This window comes from Pieris rapae, chromosome 16 (assembly GCF_905147795.1).
Source record: "Pieris rapae chromosome 16, ilPieRapa1.1, whole genome shotgun sequence".
In the NCBI taxonomy this organism is placed as follows: domain Eukaryota; kingdom Metazoa; phylum Arthropoda; class Insecta; order Lepidoptera; family Pieridae; genus Pieris; species Pieris rapae.
In genome coordinates, this window is record NC_059524.1 from 6,669,861 (window position 1) to 6,693,970 (window position 24,110).

The 24,110-nt window shown below is 30.6% G+C and overlaps 7 protein-coding genes across 12 annotated transcripts; 4 read left to right on the plus strand and 3 right to left on the minus strand.

The window, feature by feature from the left end:
• The first annotated feature begins 425 nt into the window (after positions 1–425).
• On the plus strand, positions 426–1,906 carry LOC110998646 (transcription termination factor 3, mitochondrial). The gene is made up of 3 exons (XM_022267383.2): positions 426–1,031; positions 1,116–1,330; positions 1,421–1,906. Exons 1-3 carry the CDS (start codon positions 541–543, stop codon positions 1,696–1,698), a joined length of 984 nt encoding a protein of 327 aa, XP_022123075.2. The 5' UTR covers positions 426–540; the 3' UTR covers positions 1,699–1,906.
• On the minus strand, positions 1,659–5,234 carry LOC110998644 (endoplasmic reticulum-Golgi intermediate compartment protein 3). Its single transcript, XM_022267382.2, has 8 exons — positions 4,974–5,234; positions 4,736–4,894; positions 4,533–4,669; positions 4,368–4,441; positions 3,479–3,644; positions 3,207–3,396; positions 1,928–2,129; positions 1,659–1,843 (listed from the first exon to the last, which is right to left on the minus strand). Exons 1-8 carry the CDS (start codon positions 5,065–5,067, stop codon positions 1,708–1,710), a joined length of 1,158 nt encoding a protein of 385 aa, XP_022123074.2. The 5' UTR covers positions 5,068–5,234; the 3' UTR covers positions 1,659–1,707.
• On the plus strand, positions 2,346–3,034 carry LOC110998647 (reactive oxygen species modulator 1). Its single transcript, XM_022267384.2, has 2 exons — positions 2,346–2,608; positions 2,695–3,034. Exons 1-2 carry the CDS (start codon positions 2,478–2,480, stop codon positions 2,801–2,803), a joined length of 240 nt encoding a protein of 79 aa, XP_022123076.1. The 5' UTR covers positions 2,346–2,477; the 3' UTR covers positions 2,804–3,034.
• A 1,174-nt stretch (positions 5,235–6,408) lies between the features above and the next one.
• LOC110998636 (carnitine O-acetyltransferase) lies at positions 6,409–16,285 on the plus strand. 3 transcript variants are annotated; one of them, XM_045631622.1, is made up of 14 exons: positions 6,409–6,626; positions 6,930–7,001; positions 7,117–7,146; positions 7,385–7,630; positions 7,878–8,089; positions 8,504–8,654; positions 9,200–9,374; positions 9,969–10,153; positions 11,180–11,280; positions 12,125–12,244; positions 13,103–13,225; positions 14,033–14,231; positions 14,683–14,820; positions 15,697–16,285. In XM_045631622.1, the coding sequence occupies exons 3-14, from the start codon at positions 7,126–7,128 to the stop codon at positions 15,910–15,912; spliced, it is 1,887 nt and encodes a 628-aa protein (XP_045487578.1). In that variant the 5' UTR covers positions 6,409–6,626; positions 6,930–7,001; positions 7,117–7,125; the 3' UTR covers positions 15,913–16,285. The 3 variants fall into 3 exon arrangements, with proteins under 3 accessions (XP_045487578.1, XP_022123062.2, XP_022123060.2); XM_022267370.2 differs by lacking the exon at positions 6,930–7,001; XM_022267368.2 differs by lacking the exons at positions 6,409–6,626; positions 6,930–7,001 and adding an exon at positions 6,633–6,860.
• A 145-nt stretch (positions 16,286–16,430) lies between these two features.
• LOC110998638 (ras-related protein Rab-14) lies at positions 16,431–19,531 on the minus strand. Its single transcript, XM_022267371.2, has 5 exons — positions 19,340–19,531; positions 18,865–18,975; positions 18,522–18,702; positions 18,274–18,456; positions 16,431–18,056 (listed from the first exon to the last, which is right to left on the minus strand). Exons 2-5 carry the CDS (start codon positions 18,968–18,970, stop codon positions 17,885–17,887), a joined length of 642 nt encoding a protein of 213 aa, XP_022123063.1. The 5' UTR covers positions 18,971–18,975; positions 19,340–19,531; the 3' UTR covers positions 16,431–17,884.
• A 101-nt stretch (positions 19,532–19,632) lies between these two features.
• Positions 19,633–21,078, plus strand: LOC110998639 (UPF0184 protein AAEL002161). 4 transcript variants are annotated; one of them, XM_022267375.2, is made up of 3 exons: positions 19,633–19,763; positions 20,318–20,435; positions 20,743–21,075. In XM_022267375.2, exons 2-3 carry the CDS (start codon positions 20,327–20,329, stop codon positions 20,895–20,897), a joined length of 264 nt encoding a protein of 87 aa, XP_022123067.1. In that variant the 5' UTR covers positions 19,633–19,763; positions 20,318–20,326; the 3' UTR covers positions 20,898–21,075. The 4 variants fall into 4 exon arrangements, with proteins under 4 accessions (XP_022123067.1, XP_022123064.1, XP_045487568.1 ...); XM_022267372.2 differs by lacking the exon at positions 19,633–19,763 and adding an exon at positions 19,781–19,849 and having other exon boundaries at positions 20,743–21,078; XM_045631612.1 differs by lacking the exon at positions 19,633–19,763 and adding an exon at positions 19,905–20,239 and having other exon boundaries at positions 20,315–20,435; positions 20,743–21,076.
• A 121-nt stretch (positions 21,079–21,199) lies between these two features.
• On the minus strand, positions 21,200–21,882 carry LOC110998649 (probable NADH dehydrogenase [ubiquinone] iron-sulfur protein 6, mitochondrial). The gene is made up of 3 exons (XM_022267386.2): positions 21,662–21,882; positions 21,405–21,581; positions 21,200–21,330 (listed from the first exon to the last, which is right to left on the minus strand). The coding sequence occupies exons 1-3, from the start codon at positions 21,779–21,781 to the stop codon at positions 21,265–21,267; spliced, it is 363 nt and encodes a 120-aa protein (XP_022123078.2). The 5' UTR covers positions 21,782–21,882; the 3' UTR covers positions 21,200–21,264.
• Between the last annotated feature and the right edge of the window lie 2,228 nt (positions 21,883–24,110).

Consider the following 24,110-nt stretch of genomic DNA (forward strand, 5'->3'; position numbering starts at 1 on the left):
ATTAAGTAATTAGTAGTTTCGAAGTAATATAGGCGCGGAATCGGGGGAAAGAATATTTGGAGGATTTTCTAGGTTTGATTTCAAAAATACGCCAAATATAGTATTTAGCGTTTTCATTATTGTTATTGTATATCACGTTCCAGATTTTGAGAATCAGGAGGAAAAATAGGATCCCTGAGGGTAACCTTATTAATTGTATATTCGTTTAAGCTGTCAAAGAATGTTGTGATTTTAATTAAACACAAATTATAAAATTACATGAGAATGGAGTAATAACACTACAATAAAAAAAATTAAGAATCGCACCATGGCCTATTCCACCATTCGCTTGGTGATGGCAGGCTAGGGGATTTCTGGGGAAAAATCAAATTAGCCTTCGGGAACGTCGCAGAGACCATCTGGCAACACTGCTTAAAATGTGCTTTTAACTTTATTTTTTCTTAAAGTGCCAATGGACTTGGTATCCGGCTTATAAATAAATAAAAAAAATGTGCTTTTAACTTTTTTATTAGCCAGTAAAAATATGTTAAAATATATTATATGAGAATGCAGTGTTTTAAGTTTACTAAATTAAGAGTTATTTCAAAACTTAGAAGTTACTGTGTAGTTCAAGACCAAGTAACAGAATATTTAAACGACAAAAGTGTATTTGACCGTCATGATGTTGATTTATCCGAGTTGGCTTCAAATCACTCACAATCTTTTAATTTAGCTGCATATGTTAATACTTCAGACACATTGGAAAAACTTATGAAGTTAAATGTCAACCTTGCTAAAATAGAAAAGAAACCATATATTGTTGAAAAAATACTAAAATTGGATTTTGAAAGGAATATTAAAAATCATATATTTTTCTTGAAAGATTATGTTGAAAACGAAAGCCTTGGAAGTTTTTTAACTAAAAACCCATTGATTCTGTGCCAAAATATTGCTGACTTACAAGTGAGAATAAATTACTTGCAGTCTAAACATTTCAATTTACAGGATATAATAAGAATTATATCCAAAAATCCTTTTTGGTTAATGTTTAAGTAAGTTTTATTAATTTTCTATGTATAATATATCATTTATGTCAAATAAGCATTCTATATTCATAAGTATTTTTTTGTTAACAGCACTGAAAAAATTGACCGAAGATTAGGTTACTTTCAAAATACATTTGCTTTAACTGGTAATGAGATAAGATTTCTTGCTACAAAACAACCTCGCATAATTACATACAATTTGCATCATATTACTACTAATACATTTGTTATTAAAGAAGAATTTGGTTTTAATGATGCAGAAATTAAGGACCTTCTGTTGGAAAAACCAAAGATTTGGATGATGAGTAAGTGTAAAAAAATTATTCTATTTCAAAAATAAATGTTTTTAAAAATGCTGGAAACAATAATAAAATAAAACAAATTTTTTTTTTCAGATCAGAAGTCGCTATTGGAACGTTTTAACTACATTCACAATGTCATGAAAATAACACATGAAGATATTAAACAAAATTCTACTATTTTAACTTATAGAAATTTTATTGTTAAACAAAGACATTTGTTTTTAGAAAAACTAGGTAGAGCTCAATATAATAGAAAAATAGCTAATTATGTTCCTTTAACTGCACTTTGTAGTGGCACAGATGTAGAATTTTGTAAAAAATATGCGAAATGTAGTGTTGATGATTTTAATATCTTTCTAAAAACATTGTAAATTACAATTTTATCCAGTTTTACCTAACATTACTTTCTTTTGAACAGCATTCAGTGAGTGGTATAAAAGTGAATCGAAAATTGCAGCTAATGTGAAAACTCCACCTACAATTGCACATATGTTTGTTGCAAAATGACCAAGTGATCTGAAAACAAACAGCGACATTAGAAATTAAGCAAAGATTAATTTATAAATTCATGTGATGATATGGTACATTTTTTTATTTTACCTTTCTTTCTCTGTATATTTCACCATCAAAGGTGATAATTCATAACTGAAAAATGCTCCAGGCATGCCAGATTCTGTATTGACATTTGACACTGATTTCTGGTGACGAGTAACAGAGAATTGATTTGTATGTAATACTTTGTTGTCTAAAGAAACATACATTGTTGGAACAATTTTAATATAATACTGAAACATAACAGCACCTGCCAAAATAAAACAATACACTTTAATAAGATTAAATTAGACACGTAAATTCAATGATAATTTTAATACAATGTTTTCGTATGTATATAGGGAAACAGGAAAAACTTGGAGATTTTTAAACTTAAATCTTGCGAATAATAGAAAAAATGTCTATATCTACTTTCTAACAAACGTCTATGGTTGAACTGACAACTGACATGTCTGGGTCACAAATCTCAATGCCCTAAGTACAGATTTAGTCTGTAATCTAATCTAGCATTTCGGCGAGTTATAATTTCTTAAAAACTATAACCCAACTTTTGTTTTAAAATAAGTTCTCGTGAGCATAAATAGAATAATACACAAATATGCCAGTACCGGGTGGAGTATATCAAAGTCAAGGTCCATCATGTTTTGATAAAATGAAAATGGGTTTTATGATTGGATTTTGTGTTGGAATGGCTAGCGGTGGATTATTTGGAGGATTTACGGCATTGAGGTTTCTGTTGTACTTCATCAAAAATGTACAAGTAAAAATTTACTTAAAGAAATCATTGGTTATATAATTAATGTTCAACCTTCCAGATATGGAGCAAGAGGGCGAGAACTGGTTCATTCTGTTGGTAAAGTAATGCTGCAAGGAGGTGGTACATTTGGAACATTTATGGCTATTGGAACAGGAATACGTTGTTGAACTATATTACTCCTAGACTAGACTGTATATACCTTATACACCAAATTTGCCACAATTAAGAAACAAATGTGTTGTTTAGTGTCTCTATTCCAAATATTTTTAAGTCTAATTTTCATATTTTGTTCTTATATATTGAGGTTAATAGACATGCATGTGAAAAATTAGTATGAATAATATAAGTAATAACATATTTCATAACATAAGTGGTTCTTTAGTTTCACATTAGTTATAATTTTATTTTACTCTAATAAATTTAGATAATATTATAATAGAAGCCTTTTTGATTACTAATCTAAAATATATAAATTATTATATATTTTCTCAAATGATTAACTTTTTAGTATAACCATATACAGGTAGCAATACAATATAGAAATTACATAACATATATCCGTAAACTAACCTTCTTTTGCCAACCCAGTTACTCCATCTAGAGGAGCTGTGTTTGCATTTTTAATATCTGAACCAAAACTCAAGTGTTTTATTACATGGGTTGTATTGAATACTGATGATGAAAATGGTTGGACATCATGGACATGGATGTGATTAATAGTAAAACTTTTTCCAGGAGCTATATGAAAACTTCCACCAACCTAAAAATGTTTGTTTTTAATGAATTGGCCAGGCAACATTTTAACATAAATATCATCATGAAGTTATTAGATCATAATTTACCCTATTAACATCCATGTTTCCAAATAATTGGCATCCTTCTTTTAAAGCAAGATTTACTTTCTCTAAAGATTCATCATTTTTGCACTGTTCAACAGTAGATAAATCAGGCAGTGCCCACCTCCTCATTTTATATGCTTCACGGACATCCTCACATGTATTACAGCACCTTAATAATAAATCTTATAAATTTAATACGACTTCAAATCAGAAGTCGTATTAAATTTAGCCATACACTAAACTAAATAATGCATAAGCACGCTACCTGATTAATTTTAAGGTGAAGGTGGAGAATTGGAATTGCTGTTAAAATAAAGTTTTATCACAGTAAAACTCAACTTGAAGGTAGGTTTTAGTCACATTGTGAAGTAAAAATGCTTCTATCATATATTCATATGATAGTATAGAACATACAAGTATAATTTCACTAAGTATTTGAATTACTAATATTAACCAAATATATAAATACAGTAAGTGAAAAGTATTTTCTATGAGTATAGCTTATAAAGCATCTATAATATGTATATCATATATTGTAATTAATACTATTGTACTTACTAAAAGCACCACTGGCAGAATAACCAATTGTTACCAAATACAGTGGTACCTTGAAACACAAGTTTAACTAATAATTTAATTACTAAATTGACAGGTCTAGTTTAAAGTGGGAGAAACTGTTACTTTTATTTTGATTTCACTTCTGTTTTGTGTCTGTTGCTGGGGTCATGTGAAGCAGTGTAGTGTGCAATTCCTCATTTCTCAAATCTCATTCTTTTCATGAATCTCAAAAAATATGTAAGGGCAATCATCTAATTAGGTACCACTGTATTTGTTGCAATTTGGTCAATTCTGGTTGAAAAATTGTTTCTAAAAATACTATAAAATCACATACTGAGAGTCATTGAATGCTGCACCATAGCAACTTCCACATGTTATCTGTGCAACATCAGAAGAATTATTTGGAACCTAAACAACAAATTAACTGATATTATAAATGTTTATTGTTATTGTTAATTCATTTAAATTTATAATCTTATAACTACAGGTTTCAACTTACTGCAGTTGACGTCATTATTTCTTCTTTTTTTGCTTCTTCTATTGGGTTTCCATCTAAATCTAACCGTCTTTTAAATATATTATGGTCAATTTGTAAGTGTTGCTCCCCAGACGAATCCATTGCATCAAGAACTAAGTCTATTAAAAATTATTAGTTTTTTTGTACATTACCAAAACTATCATTACCCAATACATATTACTTACAGTTACATGATATTCTAGGAACAATAATATCAAAATTTATTCTTATCTTGTGACCTCTGGATGTGTCCACGAACAATTCTTCTGATATGTTAGGCGACATGTATGTATGTAACTCAGAAATTATTAAAAGGATCATTATCGTTCCACCAAGTATAGTAACTGAAAAGTATTTTCTGTGAGTATAGCTTATAAAGCATCTATATTTATCAAATATCGTAATTAATAACATTATACTTACTAAAGGCACCACTGGCCGTTTTTACTCTAAAATCTTCTAAAGTTTTAGCATATGCATCAAATTGTTTAAATCTATTTAAAATTTGCGATGCCATGGTATAGTATTTGTTTAGAACAAGGTGGTAGAGTACACTGAATGTTGAATTTTTAAATTAAAATGTCATTCTTATACATAAAATATTATCAATAAATATTAAATGTTGTAGAGCTAAGTATCGACTATCGTGGTATTTCATAAATCAAAGCACAGGCCACAGACTACAGCATATTACTAACTGACACTTGACAGCATATTACCCTGCAGTGTTTCGCAGTGATACCAACTTTGGTGTTTCCGCTCCAATTTTAGAGGGAAAAAATATATCAAGACAATTTTTTAAAGCACCCCTTACACTATAAATTCTAAGCGTGATTATAATACCCCTAAATTCAAAAATAACTCAACGATTACAAAAATATAAAAAGTGTTAAAAATGTTGTGTGTTTTTATGAAACCACGGTAAAAGTGAAACTTTTTTCACATTATAGACATTTAACTAAATATTAATATAACAATTTTGAATAATATTCCATTAAGTGTATAAAATCGCTTTATCAATCTTAATTTTATACTTGGAAAATTGGAATGATAATGGGACTAATAAAGTCTTCAACTAATATTTTTATTGAATTCTGTATAAGAGTACGACATACATAATACTTAACAATTATTTAGATTATAATATATACATATTAAAATAGCGTAGAGCACTGGCACAAATGAATAATAGTCTATACACTACACGGTCAGCTGCTTCGAACTATGTGGGCCGCCATATTGTCCTTGGCTGCTATGACGAGCGCCTTTCACTTTATCCCTACTCCGCGGCTGACCGTCACGCTGTGACGCTGTGACGATGTTTAAAGTTTCACTTTAAAATGTATGAAAAAGAGAAAAGGTCATTAATTAAAATGTTTCTGTAAATGCACCCGCATACCATCAATAGCTATTTAATACTACAAAGATATAACTTAAATTTATATTTAAAATTACCTTTCAAATCGAGTTAACTTTAAGAAAATTAGAGGATTTTTGTCGATATTTAGGTCTATTTGAAGTTGGTCGTAAGGAAAATATTCTGTAGGAGTTGGCTGTAAGTGGTGTCAGGTGTGTGCCACAGTAAGTGCCAACTGCCAAGTGGCCACAGAGCCGTGCTGCCACGAAGCCTAAAAAATTAGCTAAACCTTTAAATCTTGCCAAAATTGATCAAATGTAATGCATATTATCGTATCAAGTCGAAAAAAAATAATTTTTGGTGTCATCTGCCAATCTAAATTACATTTACAATTCTTATTCACGCTTAAGCGTTAAACTTAAAAACTAATATGTAGAAAATTTTGCACAATTTTGGTAAAACTTTAGCACCAATTTAGTTCAATATTGCAACACTTTAAACTTTGAAATTTGGTCGGACTTTTAATTCAAGTTCCGAGGATCCAGTTTTAGTTTTCAAGTTTGCATTTATAATTTATACAATTTCCATTATAAAATAGACCTGTTGGAATGTGATAAGTTATATCTATAGACAGTCATTGAATAATTGTTGTTATATTTATATATAAAAAAAACTTGATAAAAATCTCAACCAAGATAAAACTTCTGAAAGATAAATCGGTACTTTTTTTTGTAAAACTTGTTTTTTAGATTTCTTGATTGCTGTTTTCACTGTTGTATGTTGACTTGCGATCTTGATTTATAAACGTGTTTGCATTGCAACTGCCATTATTGATTCATTCCCTCCTTTCACTTTATTTGCTAGTTTACTAGTAGAATTTTTGTGATTTTTCTAATTACGTCTTGTTACTTCTGATGAGTGCTAAAATTGTCTCCGATAGATACGAATCTGAAGTAAGTCTTAATTTAATTGTGATTTTCTATACTTTTATTCCATATGGGGTTTAAAAAATCTTATAACAGCTTTCAACTCTGCTTACTAAAAACTCCAAAAAGTTTTTTTTGTCTTTCTAACTCTACATTGAGACTTGAGAGGTATGTTTGTAAAAAGTATTGTTCTAACAATATGTTTTTATAAAGTTTTCTTATTTAAATTAATGAAATGTGCTTAACTGAACTCTAGTTTAATTATTAATAAAATTTATTTTAGGTTTCAAACATGTTGCGGGGAATCAAAATTGTAAGTATTATATTCCTGCAACTTAGACATTCATTTTCCTTATTGAAACTAAGTAACTATTTTCCTTAAAATGTAGTATATGTTCTATTGAATAACAATCTTTATTACTAATAATATTGTTATTAAGGAATGCTATAATATATAAGAATATATGCTGATAAGATTATAGATGGTACTTAAAGGAATTTTTGTTTTATTTGTTTTGTTACTAGTAAACTATTTTATAATTTTATTTTAGTGGAATTCCAAAGGCTTCACTCTTGAGCCCTATATCACATCACTTCAACTGGTTAGCAATTATACTTCAACGAAACCAGCTCTAAACTCGCAGAATTTACCCCAACTTCCCGTACCAAAACTTGAAGATACCGTGAATAAGTATTTAAAAACTGTACGACCTTTCCTTAATGAGAATGAGTTTTCCAATACTTCTAAACTTATGAATAACTTTGCTTCGGAGGGTGGTATTGGGCAGAAGCTGCAGGTAAATATAATCATGTCTTTTGAAATGTATCCATTCACCACAGTAATATTAACTTGAATCTTAGATAAAACTAATTCTGCACATATATAGGTTAACATTAGATTTTGAATTATGTCCAATTAAAATAAAATTAACAAAGTCACATGGTAGCTAATTAACCGTAATATATTATTATTAAATCTTATTCATACTATATAATACTGTCCCTTTTTTTGAGTTTGAAGATAATGAACTCTATTTTTTCCAGAGTTTATTAGAAAATAGAGCTACTAAGCACATAAATTGGCTTGAAGAATGGTGGCTAAACACAGCATATTTGGAATACCGTGATCCAGTTGTTGTATTTTCTAGTCCCGGCTTAGTTTTTCCATTACGAAAATTTAGTAATCAAACTGAACAATTGGAATATGCTGCTAAAACATTGCTCGCAGCTGTAAACTATAAATCCCTTATTGATAAGTAAGTTATTATTAAATACACTTCTCATTTCTAATGGAGCCTAAAGAAAAACGTCTTGGCGCATCGCATTAATACTTACTGGCTAGTTGAATAGTTCCGAAAGTTCTCCAAACTTTTTCTCGCAAATTTATCAAACATCGTATGGCCAGTAATGGACACTCTACGATTAAAAAATAGTAAAATGCACCTTATAAAGAAAATATGTTTTGTAAAAAATTTTATATATAAAATTAATTGAATAATTGAGTATGCAAGTTTTCATATCTTAATTAATCAAATAAGATCAAGAGAAAAATGCGTGTTTTTTAACGTAAACACAATATTTGCATTTTAAAACGCCTTGAAACTTTGGTAAGTCGTATCTACTCGCTTCTTAAGTAACTTTAACTAAAAGTTAAAAAATCTCGATTGCAGTGACAAAATACCATTAGAAATGATGGGAAAGAATCCATTGGATATGTCGCAGTATAAAAAAATATTTGGTACTTGTCGCATACCACATCCTAAGAGAGATAAGCTGTCTTTCAATAATAGCAAATATGTTACTGTTATTCATAATAACCATGTAAGTTGTAGATTAATGATTACCTAAACCTACCACCATATGACCACACTATTCATAGCTAGATTGTTTCATTATTATTATTACTTTCTATTATAAAAATGATGCTGTATCAGTACTGCTACGTGGTAAAAAACATAAGAACCAAACCATAAGAATTATTATATTACATACACTATAATACTTAAGTACCTATTTAGGTAAGAAACTAAATGCGAGGAAACTAAATGTTAGACTATTAAGTTGGAATATCGAAAATTTCGTGACATACCAACATACATTCATACTAAAATATCCAGTTTTGACAATATTATATAATGGTCAATCTGATTAGGGTATCAGATTGACCATTATATAATATTATACTAATATACTTTTGAAGTCAATTAAAAATACACACACACATTTTCAAATTATTTCAATTACATACGTGAAAAATTCACAAAAAAATTGAACCAATCTTTCAGCAAACGAATACCCTTGATAAATTTCACTTCAACATCTCGAACTATTGAAGCGACATTTTTTGTCTAAAATGGTGTTTTCAGCTATTTCACTTAGACCTCTGGGGCAGCGACGATAAAAGATTGAGTTGTGATCAAATTGTTGAAGGACTGAAGAAAATCGTAGCATCATCGGCGTCCCCCGCTAAAGATGCTGTTGGGATCCTTACATCGGAAAATAGAGATAATTGGGCCAAGGCTTATGAGCTTTTAAGTAAAGGTAGGCATATCATTCATATTTTTAGCTTTTAATATGGATTTTGTTCTAAATATATTCATTTCGAGCTCATAACATTATATATATTAGTTATATAAAGAAGCTGACCTGACACATGTTGTATTAACTGCATAAAAGACCGCGTGTGAAAAAAATCTGTGCTTTTTCTTGTTAGATAGTAATGAAATTATAGAAAAAAAATTAAGTTAAGTTAACAATTTAAATTAATTTTTTCTATCATAACAACCATTTGCCAAAAAAAAACAAAAAAAAAAGGTTAGCGATATTGGTTCATCTGTTCACGCGTAATGTGAACTAAGGGAAAGTAAGATTCGTTAATTGCATAAAGATAGATGGCTTTTCGGCTGGATTTAAAAAAAAATTGGCCTACTTAGGTATGCATTCGAGTTTTGTTACAAATATGTATACAAACGTCTTTATAAATATTAGTACTGGATAACTTTGCCTTTATATTATGTCAAAGTTTTTTTTTATTAACATTAGCGCTTGGCGCACTTGAGGTATATTACGTTCATGAGAGAAAAAAAATAAGCCATAGTTACAGAATAATTTCAAGTACACATTAACTTTCCACAGATGAAAACAATCGCCGTAGTCTAGCAGACGTTGAGCGCAGTATTGCAGTGCTATGTCTGGATAAACCAAGTGGCGTATGGCAGGCCGATGAAAGCGCTAGACGCTCAATAGCGGGCGCTCATACTATACACGGCGCCGGCGCATCAGCTAATGGTGGGAACCGGTGGTTCGATAAAACTGTACAGGTAATATTTATTTATCACTACATTTTTCTATCTTAACAGTAATTACTAATACGATAGAATTCCAAAATCCCACACCAACTATTCTAGATAAAAACATTAAAAAATTAAACTTGTATTCCTAAATCTATCTAACTAACAATATAGCTAGCAACTCTTGTGAAATATATTATATAAGTATAACTATATATAATAATCGATGGGCTGACGGGATCGAGAGGGTAGCTGGAAGAAATTGGATGATGAGGGCACAAAATAAATTAGGGTGGAAAATGTTGGAGGAGGCCTTTTCCCGGACAGGGCCGCATCTTAGTTAAAATTGTATTCATATCTATTTTATTTAATTTATGTAAATAGGATGTGAAAGAATAATAATAATTATTATTATATATATATGTATATATAAAAAACTAAAAAGAGAGATAAGAAGGAAAATTTATTGGCTACCTACCTAGAGATTGCATTGATAAAAATTGAAGTTAGTTGAAAAACGTGGGTGAAATGAGGGAATTCTTAAATTATTCTTTTGTAAGGATTTTTTTGCAAAAGCAAAAAATTCCTTTGAAGTACATCCAAATCCATTATAAATGATCTTTATTCGAATCGAATTGAATTGAATTCCCTGTTTTTTTTTTCAATGTTCCTGTATTGATGTAGTATAGAAGCTATTTTTCTGTTAATTTTATCACTATAATATAATTTTATTTATATTTAAAATCTAGTGTTAAGGCAAAACAGTTCTTAATAAATAGTTGCTTATAAAGTTTGGAAATAGAAAATTTAATACAAGAGCTCTTTACAAAATACTACTATTTCTCTTGACTCTTTATCACAATTGTACAATTTATTTAATTATCTAAAAAAACAATTTACGACTATAGATGAAAAATTTTTCTATTATTATTATTTCTATAAATGTTTTTCTTTCTAAATATGTTTTTGTCTTAATTGTCTATATGTTTTGGTAGCCTTGTCCAATTTTATGATAAAAAAGATAGTCTATACATTTTTTTTACTTGAAATGTTCAGTTCATAGTTGGCGCTGATGGTATAACAGGCCTTACATACGAACATTCCCCAGCAGAAGGACAACCTATTGCTGTGTTGACAGATTTTATTATTAATTATATGTAAGTAATGTAAATTTTTATACATTGCATATTTTTGATCGCCATTTGAAAGGGGAGTGTATACTTAAACTGGATTTGATTCTTCCTGATTGTTTTTCATGTGGCTTGTTAAACTTCTGCGTCCGTGTTAACGTGTATTTTCCCCATTTTGTTAGACAATATAACTATTTACTTTGTTGCTGTCAACAGTGTAGTAGAAGATAATCCAAAAATGTCTCTGGTCCACTATTTCCTTTAGAACATCATTATAATTATACAAAATTATTTTCTAAGCATTCGTAATACATATCGGAATTTAAACAGCCAATATCGTTCATCTAATACATAAAAGATGGCCATAATGCATATATATCAAAATGAATCCCTATTTCCCTTGGTCACGGCATCACGCGTGAACGGCTGGACCGATTTCGTTTTGGTTTGTTATTGGCAGAAGGTTCTCATGAAGGAAAAACTTAAGAAAATCGCGCGGTAAATTAGAAAATTTAAGAATACTTAACCACCATATTAACCATTAGAGTAATCCTAACTTTTGTTACTATATTAGATATGTCGCCTGTTCCCTTGTTGAATACCAACAAAAATATATACGCGGCAGAAAAACAAACAAAGAATGTTGCATATATTAAAGGATTAGAATAATAAACACTTTGTTTCAGAAATATTTTTTTAGTTAATTATACCAATTCGAATAAAATTCAAATCAATATTCTTAGATAAGACAGAACAACGTCTGTTGGGTCCGCTAGTTGATAATAAAGCTAATACTTCACTACTACTAACTTTTTATAATCTATATAAAATATGTAAGTTTGAATCTACCCTCAATTTACTATTTTTTTAGTGATAAGAATACTGTGAGTGAAGAGTCATCGTCGTCGCCAATTGAGCCCGTACAACTAAAATTCAATGTTAACAGCGATGTTTCAAAGATGATAGACGAAGCTAAAAATAATTTGAACAAGTAAGTATGTTATCTACACATTTTATTAGTAAAATAATTTGAAGAAGAAACAGTCGAATAGATTAAGTAATACATAATAGAAACGTACAAATATTTCCTGTTTATAATATTATACATATTTCAATGATCCGGGTTTTAAGTATATTTAGCTAGCTGCTAGATTATCAGGTGAATTTCGTACCACCTACATATATTTGTGTTAGTTTAGTGCAACCTTATTTTTCTATAATTTATTACATGATACTAGTTCTTAATCCGCCATGTTAAGTTGTTTGTGCGTGAGATGATGTGAGCAATAAATTAAAACCAGTGGCGCTACCTTTACCTTACCTTTAGGCCTGGGCCTCAAATATCAGTATCTTTGTCGTGATCGTTTGTTTTATCAGCCTTCTGTGCCTGACACGCCGACTACGGTGACTGTTAATTAATATGCACATGAAAAGTCTATTGGTGCACCGACGGCGGGGAACCAACTTACGACCTAATGAAATGAGAGTCGCTCGTTGAAACTGCTAGGGCAAACACAGCTCATACATAATCATTTTATTTTAATATTGTCTTTTATTAACATAGCTTTTACACATTTAAAGAAAACACTTTTTTAACGGATTGAAGCTATGTATTATTGTAAACTTATAAGTGACCACGCACGCTGTAAAGCACGCGAAACGTCGTATATAGTTAACATTATGTTACTTAATTATAAGTTAACTTCAATCCGGTAAAAAAGTGTTTTTTTTTTTAAATTTTATTTTTACTTAAAGTATCTAATTGATTCGATTTAGTGTTAATGTTTAATGGTTTATTTTAATTAACAAAAATTATCGATAATATGACTTGACACATCATCGTTTCCAGGTTAGTTGAAGATCTAGAATTGAACTGTTTCAAGTTCGACAAATATGGAAAGAACTTTATAAAGACACAAAAACTCAGTCCGGACAGTTATTTGCAAATGGCGATGCAGTATGCATTTTACAGGTGTGTTATATGTATAATTGTATCAGACATTTGTTACCCTAAACGTAAATACAAATTATTTTTTTAAATCCCTTATTTTTGTCCTCCCTCGACATTATACGTGTTGGCCACAGGCGACAACAAAAAAAATATTTTCTTCAGATTGAAGGTTGAACTTAGGCCATCTGAGTCATGAGGTATTTAAAAGGGCCCTTAACTACAATGGTGGCTTTTTATCTATATAACTTTTAATAATATCTAGATTCCTTTTAAAATCGAGACTCTATGATCTTGATTATTAAAGTGAACGTGTATCCATATTAAAGTTATTTACGCCTTTCCGTATATATTAAGGCTTCGGCTTTTATTTTTTATTAAGGAGGCTTATTAATCTTCGTGATAAAGCACATTCAAGCAATACCAATTTGTAATGAAAAGAACAGATCTCTTAGAATAGATATGTAGTCGAGTTTATTACAGACTAGGATATTAAAGCGAAAATTGTTTTATTTCACTTTATTTTATTCACTCACTGACTCACTCACACATTTGCACCCACACACTCACTCATGTACTAAGGCGCGTTGATAAAAGTTTAAAAATCAAAAGATGTAATTAAGTTACATAAAAATATATTTTAAGGAATCTATGTTTAAGTTTGTTATGGAAGAGCTACCAACCCTGACACAGGTATTTTTTACTTAAAAGGGTTCCCAAATCTTACACATTGTAATGCATATGTACATAAAAGGAATTAAAACATTTTTATTTTATTTATTTATATATTAAAAAATAATTTAAATGTGTCCCATATATATTTTTATATAGACTACACAAAACGCCTGGCGCTCACTACGAATCGGCGGCGACGCGAATGTACGCGGGCGGACGTACTGAGACTATTCGTTCGTGTTCTGTAGAGTCCATAGAGTTCGCTAAGACTATGTTACACCCACAAGCAACGCCGAAGGAAAAACTAAATGCTTTAAAGAATGCTGTTAACGCGCACAAAAATTATACTGTTATGGTAAGTGTAATTATTTAAATGAGTCACATACAACAGAAGATTATTACGATTAGATTACGTCATTGATAAACTTAGAAAACAAGAGTGGACCTGGAAAAGTATAAGTAAAGTTGAAGTTTTTGGTTGAATGTTGAAGTTTGAGGTTGGATCTCATGGTTTGAATTGAAATTTTGTGCTGGATAGTTTATTTACCAAGGAACAGTTAAAGCTTTATAAACTTAGGGTAAAATTGAGTCTCGATATGTCATCAAAAAAAAGGTCTTAAGCTAATGTCATTTACAATTTCATATTTTGAAATATTGTTTTTTTTTTCTTTAAACTTAAAAATTATGATATATGTATTATAATTCTCTTTTCGAGTTCATCTGCTTAAATATTTTGTTTCGGCGAAACAGTTTTACCGAAACCGTCCTGTTTGATAATATTTACAAATATCTAACAATATATAAAGGCGCTACAAGGACTTGGAGTGGACAGACATCTCTTAGGTCTCAAATTGACGGCTTTGGAGAATGGTATAGAGCTACCACCGATTTACGCAGACCCGGGATATACTCGCAGTGCACATATGAGAATATCGACGAGTCAGGTATGTGTTAAATAAAATATTAAGTTCACGTATTACGTCACACAATTTTTGGAGATTCTTGACCCCCCCCCCCCCATGTAACGCGCCGTAATGTTCTTCTGTACCCAATAGTAAAACGTTTCGTTACCACCCAGTGACATATTACACCTTAAAGTTGCCATTTATGTGGTGTAAAGTATCGAAAGGTCGAAAATAATATTAATTTTTTTTTATCCTAAACCCCCAAATTCGTTACGTTATACTTAAACGCAGGTAACAAACTAGTGAAATGACAGATTTAGATCGTTTAAAAAAGATTTTGAAATATTCAATATCAAAAACTATTTTTCCAACTTATAAATAAAGAAAAAAAACGTCTGATACAGCCAGGCCTCTTAATAAGAAACAGCGAAGCGTATCTTAAAGGTCGTCGGTTACAACACCCATGACTTCCATTTTACTAGTCTTTTGCAATCACAGTACGTGTTAGGTTTACTTTAGTTAGGTATTTCGCTATTTATGTTATTTATTTATAACGTTTAATAATTTATAAAAATTGATTGAAATAAAATATATTTTAGTATTTTTTTTTAACTTCCGTATGTAAAGTTTGTTTATGATGACTTAAATAAAAAGTATTTTATCAAAAAAACTAGCCTAAGTGGAAAAAATCTAAATCTTTAGACAAAATATTCCTTATTGCTTTTCAACCCGAAAAAGATACAACATAGTCAATGCTTTAACAATAACGTAATACTGTCTCCGAAACAGACATTATTAAATAAGTATTCTATGTTATGTTTATATTATTGTTTTGATAGATTTTTTTTTTCAAGTTACATAATTAGTGATATAGAGGTATTGTAAAAATAGTTGTGTAATATATTATTGTTTCAGGTCGCCTGCAAATGCGATGGTTTCATGTGTTACGGACCGTTGGTGAGTGATGGTTACGCCACGTGCTATAATCCGCGCGATTCTGATGTTAACTTCGCTACTTCCGCGTTCCGAAGACATCCTGATACCTCCTGTGACGCGTATCGTAGTGCTCTAGAAAACTCATTGAAGGATATGCACGATGTTCTCGTGCAAAACACGCAATCAAAACTATAAATATATTGGTTACGACATTGTTATAAACGTTTTTACTCGCCATGTTGACAGTTTTCAACTTTTAATATTATGATTTTGTATTTATTTATAACTTTTAAAACAACATAGTATGCATACTTAAATAATACAAGAAAATATATTACATATATCTACAAATCAATAACATGAAAAGAAATTAGCAAAGAAAAAAGAGCACAGGGCAATGCGTACTAGAGGCATGGACGGGCCCGTAAATTTATTGAATTATTCCAAAATAGTTTTTATATGTAAAATAAATATGAACTATATGATTAATATATTTTTACGTATTGACAGATTCTTACTTATGTGTTTAAGATGTCGTATATATGAATAAATGTATATTGAATCGTTATTTTGTTTTTCATTAAAAAAATATAGATATTAAATAATTTAAATATAAGTAACAAGTACATTAGCTATTTTTTTTTGACTTAGATCAGGGTTGCTCAGACCTTACAATTTTGTCTCTAGTAAAATAACATAATTAAAAATCAGAATCGTAATAAGATCTTTATTGTGATTACTTAAATTATTTTAATTTTATAAATAAATTCTGTTTAATACATGATAAATATGTTAAACTAAGATTAAAGGTGCAAAATAAATTCCTAGTAATCGCTTGAATTCTTGTCAAAAACAGAAAATCATAGTACATTTAACTGCATTGTAGTACAGCAAGTATGAAAAATATTCCTGCACAATGAATATAAAAATGATTCACATCATTTTCTATGCCATTGCTTCACTTAAGCGATTTTTACTCTAGTTCTATACTTTGGCGATTATGTCAAAGATGAAATTTAGATTAGATGTCAGTTCCAGTACAGCAATTATACCAAATAGAAATAGCCATAGAAATTTTAATAAAATGGGTAATTAATATAAAAAAAAATCGGGTTTAACACTTTTATAATTTATGTACATAAATATAAGATTAATGCTAAATGATTAACATGTAAATTAAACTTAATTCTAGCAATTTTCTAAATGTTAGCTGTACCTAGGTATAAATTCCACTTTTATAATTAAAGGGCTGATTTTTCAATAATTACTCAACTGATGGATTCATTTGTTAAAAATCAAATATATCTTATGTTAATGATTGAATAACCATCCCATTACTTATTCTTAATATATATATAATATTATAAGATTTACATCCGTTACCCAAAAATATAATGTGGAATGTTAATACATCTACTTACTCTACTATTTCGATATGATATATGCCCCAATTTTTTAGAAAATGCAATTTGTTCCCAGTTATCTACAAGCAATTTCACAAAATTATAATAGATACCAAGTGGATATTGCTTGCCACCTTATTTGCATAAAATATGAACAAAATAACAACAAACAGAGTAGCTCGAGTCTATATTCCAAGACTTGGTCTACTAAAATTCAATCAATTTGGCTTGTATATATATATAGTAAAGAAAGAATAAAGGAAATATAGTCCAGTATTTTAAAACTTTCTGTCTGTCAACTATCTTTAGAAAAATTCGTTTTTAGAAAATAACTGTCAAATATCAGTTATTTTCTAAAAACATTGACATTTTGTTGTATTAAGACAGAATTAATTTATTATGACAGTTGTTTGTGACAGAATTATGTTATAAAATATGGAGCATAAAAAAGTAAAGACAAGGTATAGTTATTTTGATTTACACTGTGTTTATATTTATGCTAGTACTTGAATTTTTTCATCTAAATTTGTGTAATTACCAATAAAATTATTTTATAATATATTATATGTACTTAAAAAAATTAATTAATTTAGATACTCATGTTCCTTATACCTGCATTACGAGACACTTTAACCCTCACTGACCATATAGACAAAGAACTAGACTGTTAATAATTTTAGTAATTACACACATTCGATAGAAAACATATTTTATTTGGGACAACATGTTACCATAGTCTTGTAGGGGGCAGGGTTGAATGTGAGTTAGCAGGCACAATTGTCCCGTGAGGCAGGAGGTGCAGCAAGTGGACGCCCAGGGGAGGCAGGTTTGTGTTGAACTCCAGACTCCGCAGCATTTAAATCCAAACGGCCATCTTGAATGCTTTGGTATATCTTTTTTGCGGTTTCAAGGAATGCTTCCTCCACATTTTGACCCCTGTAGTTAAATATGATTGTATATTTTTATCTTAGGTTTTGCTTGCATGTTTGATGATGATAATATATTCAATTTATAAAAATTCTAATGTGCTTTTAATAGTGTTAATAATAATTGAAATTTAATTGATGCACTAATACGAATTTACATAAAATATATTATGTATGTATGTAGCATCAAAAATCTTAAGCAAAAGACAAGATAACTAAAAACTTACGTTTTTGCACTGGCTTCAACAAACATTAATCCATTTTCATCTGCAAATTGTTTTGCCTCCTCATATGTAACATCTCGTTGACCATCCAAATCAGATTTATTTCCAATCAAAAATATCACAGTACTAGGATTAGTCAAGTTGCGAGTATCTGTCAGCCAACTACTTAAATGATTGTAAGTAGATCTGTAAGGACATTTAAGTAAGGTTTTGTCTTTTTTAAATTATAAGTGTACTTTATAAATATTTACCTTCTTGTTATATCATATACCATAAGGGCACCTGCAGCCCCTCTATAGTAAGATCGAGTTACAGCTCGAAACCTCTCCTGCCCAGCTGTATCCCATATTTGAAGCTTGATTTTCTGGCCGGCCACTTCAATAATTCTGGTTCCAAACTCGACACCAATAGTATGAGGGCAGTCTGCCATAACTGAAGACATAAAAAAAGGCTGTGAGCAAAATTTCCAAAGACTGCTAAGAAATTGCTACTTTAAAAGGCTACATAGGTACCAGCTATTTTGAAAACCAGATCCATAACTAAAGTTTACAGTTATACATAAGCATTCAATGTAGAAATCAGAGCATTACTCACATTTTTTCTCTGTAAATTGATGTAGAAGACAAGATTTTCCAACTCCCATGTCGCCAATGATAATATATTTAAATATATAAGAATAATTATAAGGCCCTGAAGTCATTTTTTCTGAAAATATTTTTTTTTTAAGACAATTGTTTGATGTGACATAAGCGTAACTCGGTAAAAACATAACAGATATTTTAGCATTCTTAAACGACAAAAGCTTAATCTTAGTAATACCCGAGTGGTGTTTCCGAAAGTAATTTGTCTGTGTAAAAATGTATTTGATATCTACGTATTAATGAATAGTCGATATTTAATAGAGTATTAACACGTCCGTTGTTAATGGAATTTGGTGTTTTGTCCTCAGGAAAGCTATATTATTTATATAAAAACAAATTAATTTAACAAACAAAGCAGTGACTATTTACAAAGAAAGAAGGCGTGTAATGTCAGTCAATTTTATTGATTTACTATGCATAGTACTTACACAATAGAAATAAAACCTCGGTGACTATAAAAAAACGGTTGCGTTAAGCCAAAAGCAAAAATTATTATTTCGTACGCAATTTAGTAGTTCTACAATAATCTGATATGAAAATACAAAAACCATATAATCGAACTTTAGCCAAATCTATTAGCTGAGTCGTAAGTCGTAACTAGCACTTAGCAGGTACGTATTTTGGGTTTTAATAAGTCAGCTGTCTACTGTCGTGTTAATGAAAATGTCATTGATATCTGACATAAACACTTTTTTTATTTAAAACATAACATACAGGCTTAGTACAGATAAGGTTGTGATGATCTGAAAAACAAAGGTTTGAATAAGAATCAAGAAACTAAAACATTCATGAGAAGTCACAGCAATATAGTATTCCGCCTCAATCACAGAACGACTTTTCTGTAAATACTGAGTAAGTGAGCAGTAAAGATTATGTTTATGGGAATGCCCATAGACAAAATCCAAGTCATGTGTTCGGTGTTTCTAAAATTTTTCCAGGTACACGCTACAGTCTACACTACTTCGTATTTGTTTCAATTATAGATTCGAATGTTCGACTGTTTTCTTATATTTTTTATCGATTATTTTCATATTATATCTATTGATACAACTTAATAAGTTTAGATCATAGAAAAATAATAATTAATATCAAAATTTGTATCAAAAGTGACTTGTTAATCTGGATTTTATGCTTGTAGTTTATTATTTAAAAAAATCTAAACCGACTATTTAAGTTATTCGAGTCTTCAATCTTCATTTCACATCACTAGAACATACACAATTATCGAAAAAGAAAAATACATTTTAAAATATTTTTTTGGAGAATTTATCATAATAGTTAAAAAATATAGGATACTAAAATTCTAATTTGTTTTTGAATAGTCAAAAAAAGGTCAGTGTGTAATTTAAAATAATCTTTATTATTGCTTTTTAAAACTTAAAAAATCACATATTATATTTTCCAAGCTTGGTACAATGGCTGGAAGTGATAATAGTAAACCTAATGGAGTTGATAATAATGAAGCTAATGATGCCCCAAATGGTGAAGCTATAGAAAATGAAAATGAACAAAGCATACATGAAGGTAACAAAATTACATTTAATGTTATAGTTTTCCTACTAACTGCTGGTTGTACCATTCTTTTAATAATTTAACTTACACTTATTGTGTACAAACCTTCTTTCTTACATTTGTCTGTGATATTTCTGTATCCCACTGACCCATGACTTACTAGAGTCACACTATAGTGTGTATTTATTTGCTAACAAACACTAAACTTTCATCCACAATACTAGTCCATAGCAGCCACCTTAAGATATTATAATATATTATCACAAGTTTACTTAACATATAAAGAGAATAAATAATACTTTTCACATATTACTTTCAGAATACGATCAATTAGACTCAAAGTTAGATGAACTAAACCAAGCATTAGATTTTATTGAACAAAAGAATGACGATATTCATCAAAGGCTAAGGGAATTACTTCAGGCAAACAGAGACATAAGGAAGGAAATTCAAAATGAAAACATGAACAAATAAAATTTTTATTGAAATAAAACAAAATGTATCCAGTAGGTGTCAACCAATAGTAAATTTAAAAAGTTTTTCTGTTAATTTTCTCTACAAATGTTTACTATTTGTTTAAAAATGTATGAATCTAATATTCATCAATAACTTAGCAATATTAAAATATAAATGAGTTATAATTAAAATAAAATATATTTTAAAATAGATTATGTTTTTTCATTGTGTTTTTTTACAAAAACATGTAAAAGCATCTTTTTAATTATGTAATTTTTTAGTATTATAAATGTGTATATAATATGAAATTATAAAACAAGTATTACTACATCACCATTTATTTTCTCTAGCTAAAGATAAATAGTATAACCTATATTTAAAGTAATTAATGGTGCTCTTTCTTTACAAAGCGTAGTCCACAATAACCACAAGAATGATTCCCTGGCTTGTCCTAAAAAAAATTATGATAATTTACTAATGTTTTATAGGTAGATCAATATCTCATAGTTTCATCTGAACAATTACCACATTAATATACACTCTTGGATGCCCTTCTGGTCCACTGCCACCATCACACCAAACAACCCTCTCTGTAACTTCCTTAGGTGGTACCTCTGCTATGAGATTTACTGCCCAACTGGTATTCACTTGTTTTGGAGCAAGAGTAAAGCGAGCAAGGCGATAATCATCCGAGTCCCATTTCTGTAATCATAGATAACTTATTATTGCTAGGATCATATCAAAAATTACAATGGCTTGAGAAGTTAATAAATAAGCTTTACTTGTCCTGTATGTGTAGGGACATCTTGAACTTTCTTGGTTATGCAACGAACTGCACCAAAATTTTTCGTAAAAGAAATGTTTTTTAGAAGCAGTGTTGACCGACAAGATATTGAATTCATCTTGGACGAGGCCAATATATCTATAAATTTATTACTCTGTATAATAAAAATAAAATATCAGCATTCAACAGTATTGTTATTTCTTAAAGTGAGCAATTTTTAATATTATTAATTTTGATTTGAACGGTCATTGACAGTTGACACACAAGTAACAACAGAATACAGACTATATGAGTGTTAGTGGTAGTACGAGACTCCACGTAGAAGAGTTGCAACTTCGAAGATCGCCATCAGTATGTAGAGTACAAAGGATGTTAGTCGAAACCATACTACACTAGATCAGGCGTGAGTCAGGGCAGTAATTTAGGTCCATTGCTGTTTGCAATAATGGTGAACGATTTACCAGAAGTAATAAGACATTCTAGATGCCTTCTTTTTGCAGACGAACTAAAATTACTCCTGTCAATCGAAGGGGTGGACGACTGTGAACGGTTGCAAGGAGATATAGATGGAGTATGAGTTGTGCCATAAAAATAAGCTTAATTAAATATTAACAAATGTTTCATGGTGACATTTAGTCGCGCCAAATTGCCTCGTCAACATGAATACAACGTATCAGGGGTGATACTTAAGCGGGAAACGTCAGTAAGAGACTTGGAGTGCGAGTGGATGCCCAACTGAAGTTCCGAAATCATGCACTGGACATTTGCAAGAAAGCACACGCAAGGATTGGATTTGTGCTTCAAAGGTCAACAACGTTCACTAATATTAAAGCCATCTCAAGCTTGTACAACGCTCTGGTTAGATGTATGTTGGAGTGTAACTCGTCTGTTTGGGCTCTGCAAGAAGTTAAATACTGCCTTACGTTGGAGCGCATTACATAATAAATTTACACGACACCTTTATAACTGACTAATCCCTACTATCGTTTAATGTACCCAAGATTATTTGTCTTAGAAATGGTGGGGTACGTACAATAAATTGGAAACCAGACGGGACTTACGGTTGGCATACTACGTACTGAAAGTCTTGAGGGGTCTAGTGTGCAACCTAAGTGTACTTCAAGAACTGGGTTTCTTAGTACCTATGGGATATGTGCGACGGCGAAAGCCTAGGTTTTTTGCCAAGGGCAAGAACCAGTCTGTTGTACAGATCCCCGTTATCCAGAACGTTCCGCCTACTGAATGCTGTTTCCGACACTATCGACGTATTAGTATGTTCGCAGAGTGAATTTACAGTAGCAATATTGTTATATTATGTGTTTAATGTTATATATGCACTTTATCATATTTTATTAAATGATTCTCGGCATTATCGTATTGGCATAGTCTGTAAGGATAATGTATGTATTTTTGTAATAAATAAATAAATTTTGCGTGACTAAATGTCTCCATGGCACATATTTAATTAGAGATTATTTTTATTGCTCCCCTCACTCATATATTCCATCTATTTCTCCTTGCAAGCGTTCACAGTCGTCCACCTCTTGGATTGACAGGAGTAATTTAAGATCGTCTGCAAAAATAAGATTTCTAGCATGTCTTATATTTTATTATATTGCAAACAGCAATGGCCCTAGATTGCTACCCTGACTCACTCCTGATTTAGTGTACTATGGTTCCGACTGACACCTTTTGTACTCTACATACTGCTGGGGATCTCTCAGATGATTCCCAAAAAATGTAATAGTTTTGCAGTGAATCCAATACTGGCCAACTTCGATAACAGTATGTAATTGTCCACGACGTCAAACGCTTTCCTATTATCAAAGTTGCTGCATCTACCTTCAATCCGGCGTCCGGTAATCCGGGTAGTACTACGTAAGGGTCTGAAGCCACGCTGGAAGTCTAAAAAGTACGGTTCTACTTGTTTTAAAATGCTTTGGTGCAAGCCACCGGTATATTATATTATGCTTCTACAGAGATTCTTTTCCATCGCTTTTAGGTATAGGAATAACTCTTGTGATTTTCCAGCAATCTGGAAAGTAACCGTTGTCTAGGCATAGATTGAACAAACATGTTCAGCAAGTATAGATCGGCAGTCCCTCATAATATATGCTGGTATGCCATCTGGGCCTGTCGAGCGCTTCGACTTTAGACGGACAAGCACATCTCTTACCTGCGCTGATGTCAGTTCAGATACGTGCACATGAGCCGCTCACGGTACCCACTGCCATCGCCTTCTCCACATTCAGCTATGCGGTCTCTCTAGACTGAGTAAAATTTCAGCCGCACAATCCGTATCTGATAGTACCTCACTATTTTTTGCAAAATTACTATTCCGCGTCCTTATATGATGCCAAAAAGACTTAGGTTCATTAACTGTATCCTCTCTTCATAACATTCAAACGGAAGCTTAATATTCAATTCAATCCGTGCCCTACGATCAG

What these genes read in the sequence shown, in the direction of transcription:
- LOC110998646 (XM_022267383.2), top strand. Translation starts at nt 541, where the DNA reads ATGAGAATGCAGTGTTTTAAGTTTACTAAATTAAGAGTTATTTCAAAA. An exon ending in CCTTTTTGGTTAATGTTTAA is followed by an intron (nt 1,032 to 1,115) that starts GTAAGTTTTATT and finishes TTTTGTTAACAG; the next exon opens with CACTGAAAAAATTGACCGAA. An exon ending in ACCAAAGATTTGGATGATGA is followed by an intron (nt 1,331 to 1,420) that starts GTAAGTGTAAAA and finishes TTTTTTTTTCAG; the next exon opens with ATCAGAAGTCGCTATTGGAA.
- LOC110998647 (XM_022267384.2), top strand. Translation starts at nt 2,478, where the DNA reads ATGCCAGTACCGGGTGGAGTATATCAAAGTCAAGGTCCATCATGTTTT. An exon ending in GGAGGATTTACGGCATTGAG is followed by an intron (nt 2,609 to 2,694) that starts GTTTCTGTTGTA and finishes TCAACCTTCCAG; the next exon opens with ATATGGAGCAAGAGGGCGAG.
- LOC110998644 (XM_022267382.2), bottom strand. Translation starts at nt 5,067, where the DNA reads ATGGCATCGCAAATTTTAAATAGATTTAAACAATTTGATGCATATGCT. An exon ending in TCCTAGAATATCATGTAACT is followed by an intron (nt 4,670 to 4,735) that starts GTAAGTAATATG and finishes AATTTTTAATAG; the next exon opens with ACTTAGTTCTTGATGCAATG. An exon ending in GAAACATGGATGTTAATAGG is followed by an intron (nt 3,397 to 3,478) that starts GTAAATTATGAT and finishes AAACATTTTTAG; the next exon opens with GTTGGTGGAAGTTTTCATAT.
- LOC110998636 (XM_022267368.2), top strand. Translation starts at nt 6,822, where the DNA reads ATGAGTGCTAAAATTGTCTCCGATAGATACGAATCTGAA. An exon ending in TATAAATCCCTTATTGATAA is followed by an intron (nt 8,090 to 8,503) that starts GTAAGTTATTAT and finishes TCTCGATTGCAG; the next exon opens with TGACAAAATACCATTAGAAA. An exon ending in ACAAAAATTATACTGTTATG is followed by an intron (nt 14,232 to 14,682) that starts GTAAGTGTAATT and finishes CAATATATAAAG; the next exon opens with GCGCTACAAGGACTTGGAGT.
- LOC110998638 (XM_022267371.2), bottom strand. Translation starts at nt 18,970, where the DNA reads ATGACTTCAGGGCCTTATAATTATTCTTATATATTTAAATATATTATC. An exon ending in TCAATTTACAGAGAAAAAAT is followed by an intron (nt 18,703 to 18,864) that starts GTGAGTAATGCT and finishes TTATGTCTTCAG; the next exon opens with TTATGGCAGACTGCCCTCAT. An exon ending in GTATATGATATAACAAGAAG is followed by an intron (nt 18,457 to 18,521) that starts GTAAATATTTAT and finishes ATGTCCTTACAG; the next exon opens with ATCTACTTACAATCATTTAA.
- LOC110998639 (XM_022267372.2), top strand. Translation starts at nt 19,784, where the DNA reads ATGTTTATGGGAATGCCCATAGACAAAATCCAAGTCATGTGTTCGGTG. An exon ending in TGTTTCTAAAATTTTTCCAG is followed by an intron (nt 19,850 to 20,317) that starts GTACACGCTACA and finishes ATATTTTCCAAG; the next exon opens with CTTGGTACAATGGCTGGAAG. An exon ending in TGAACAAAGCATACATGAAG is followed by an intron (nt 20,436 to 20,742) that starts GTAACAAAATTA and finishes TATTACTTTCAG; the next exon opens with AATACGATCAATTAGACTCA.
- LOC110998649 (XM_022267386.2), bottom strand. Translation starts at nt 21,781, where the DNA reads ATGAATTCAATATCTTGTCGGTCAACACTGCTTCTAAAAAACATTTCT. An exon ending in TCCCTACACATACAGGACAA is followed by an intron (nt 21,582 to 21,661) that starts GTAAAGCTTATT and finishes CTATGATTACAG; the next exon opens with AAATGGGACTCGGATGATTA. An exon ending in CAAGAGTGTATATTAATGTG is followed by an intron (nt 21,331 to 21,404) that starts GTAATTGTTCAG and finishes AATTTTTTTTAG; the next exon opens with GACAAGCCAGGGAATCATTC.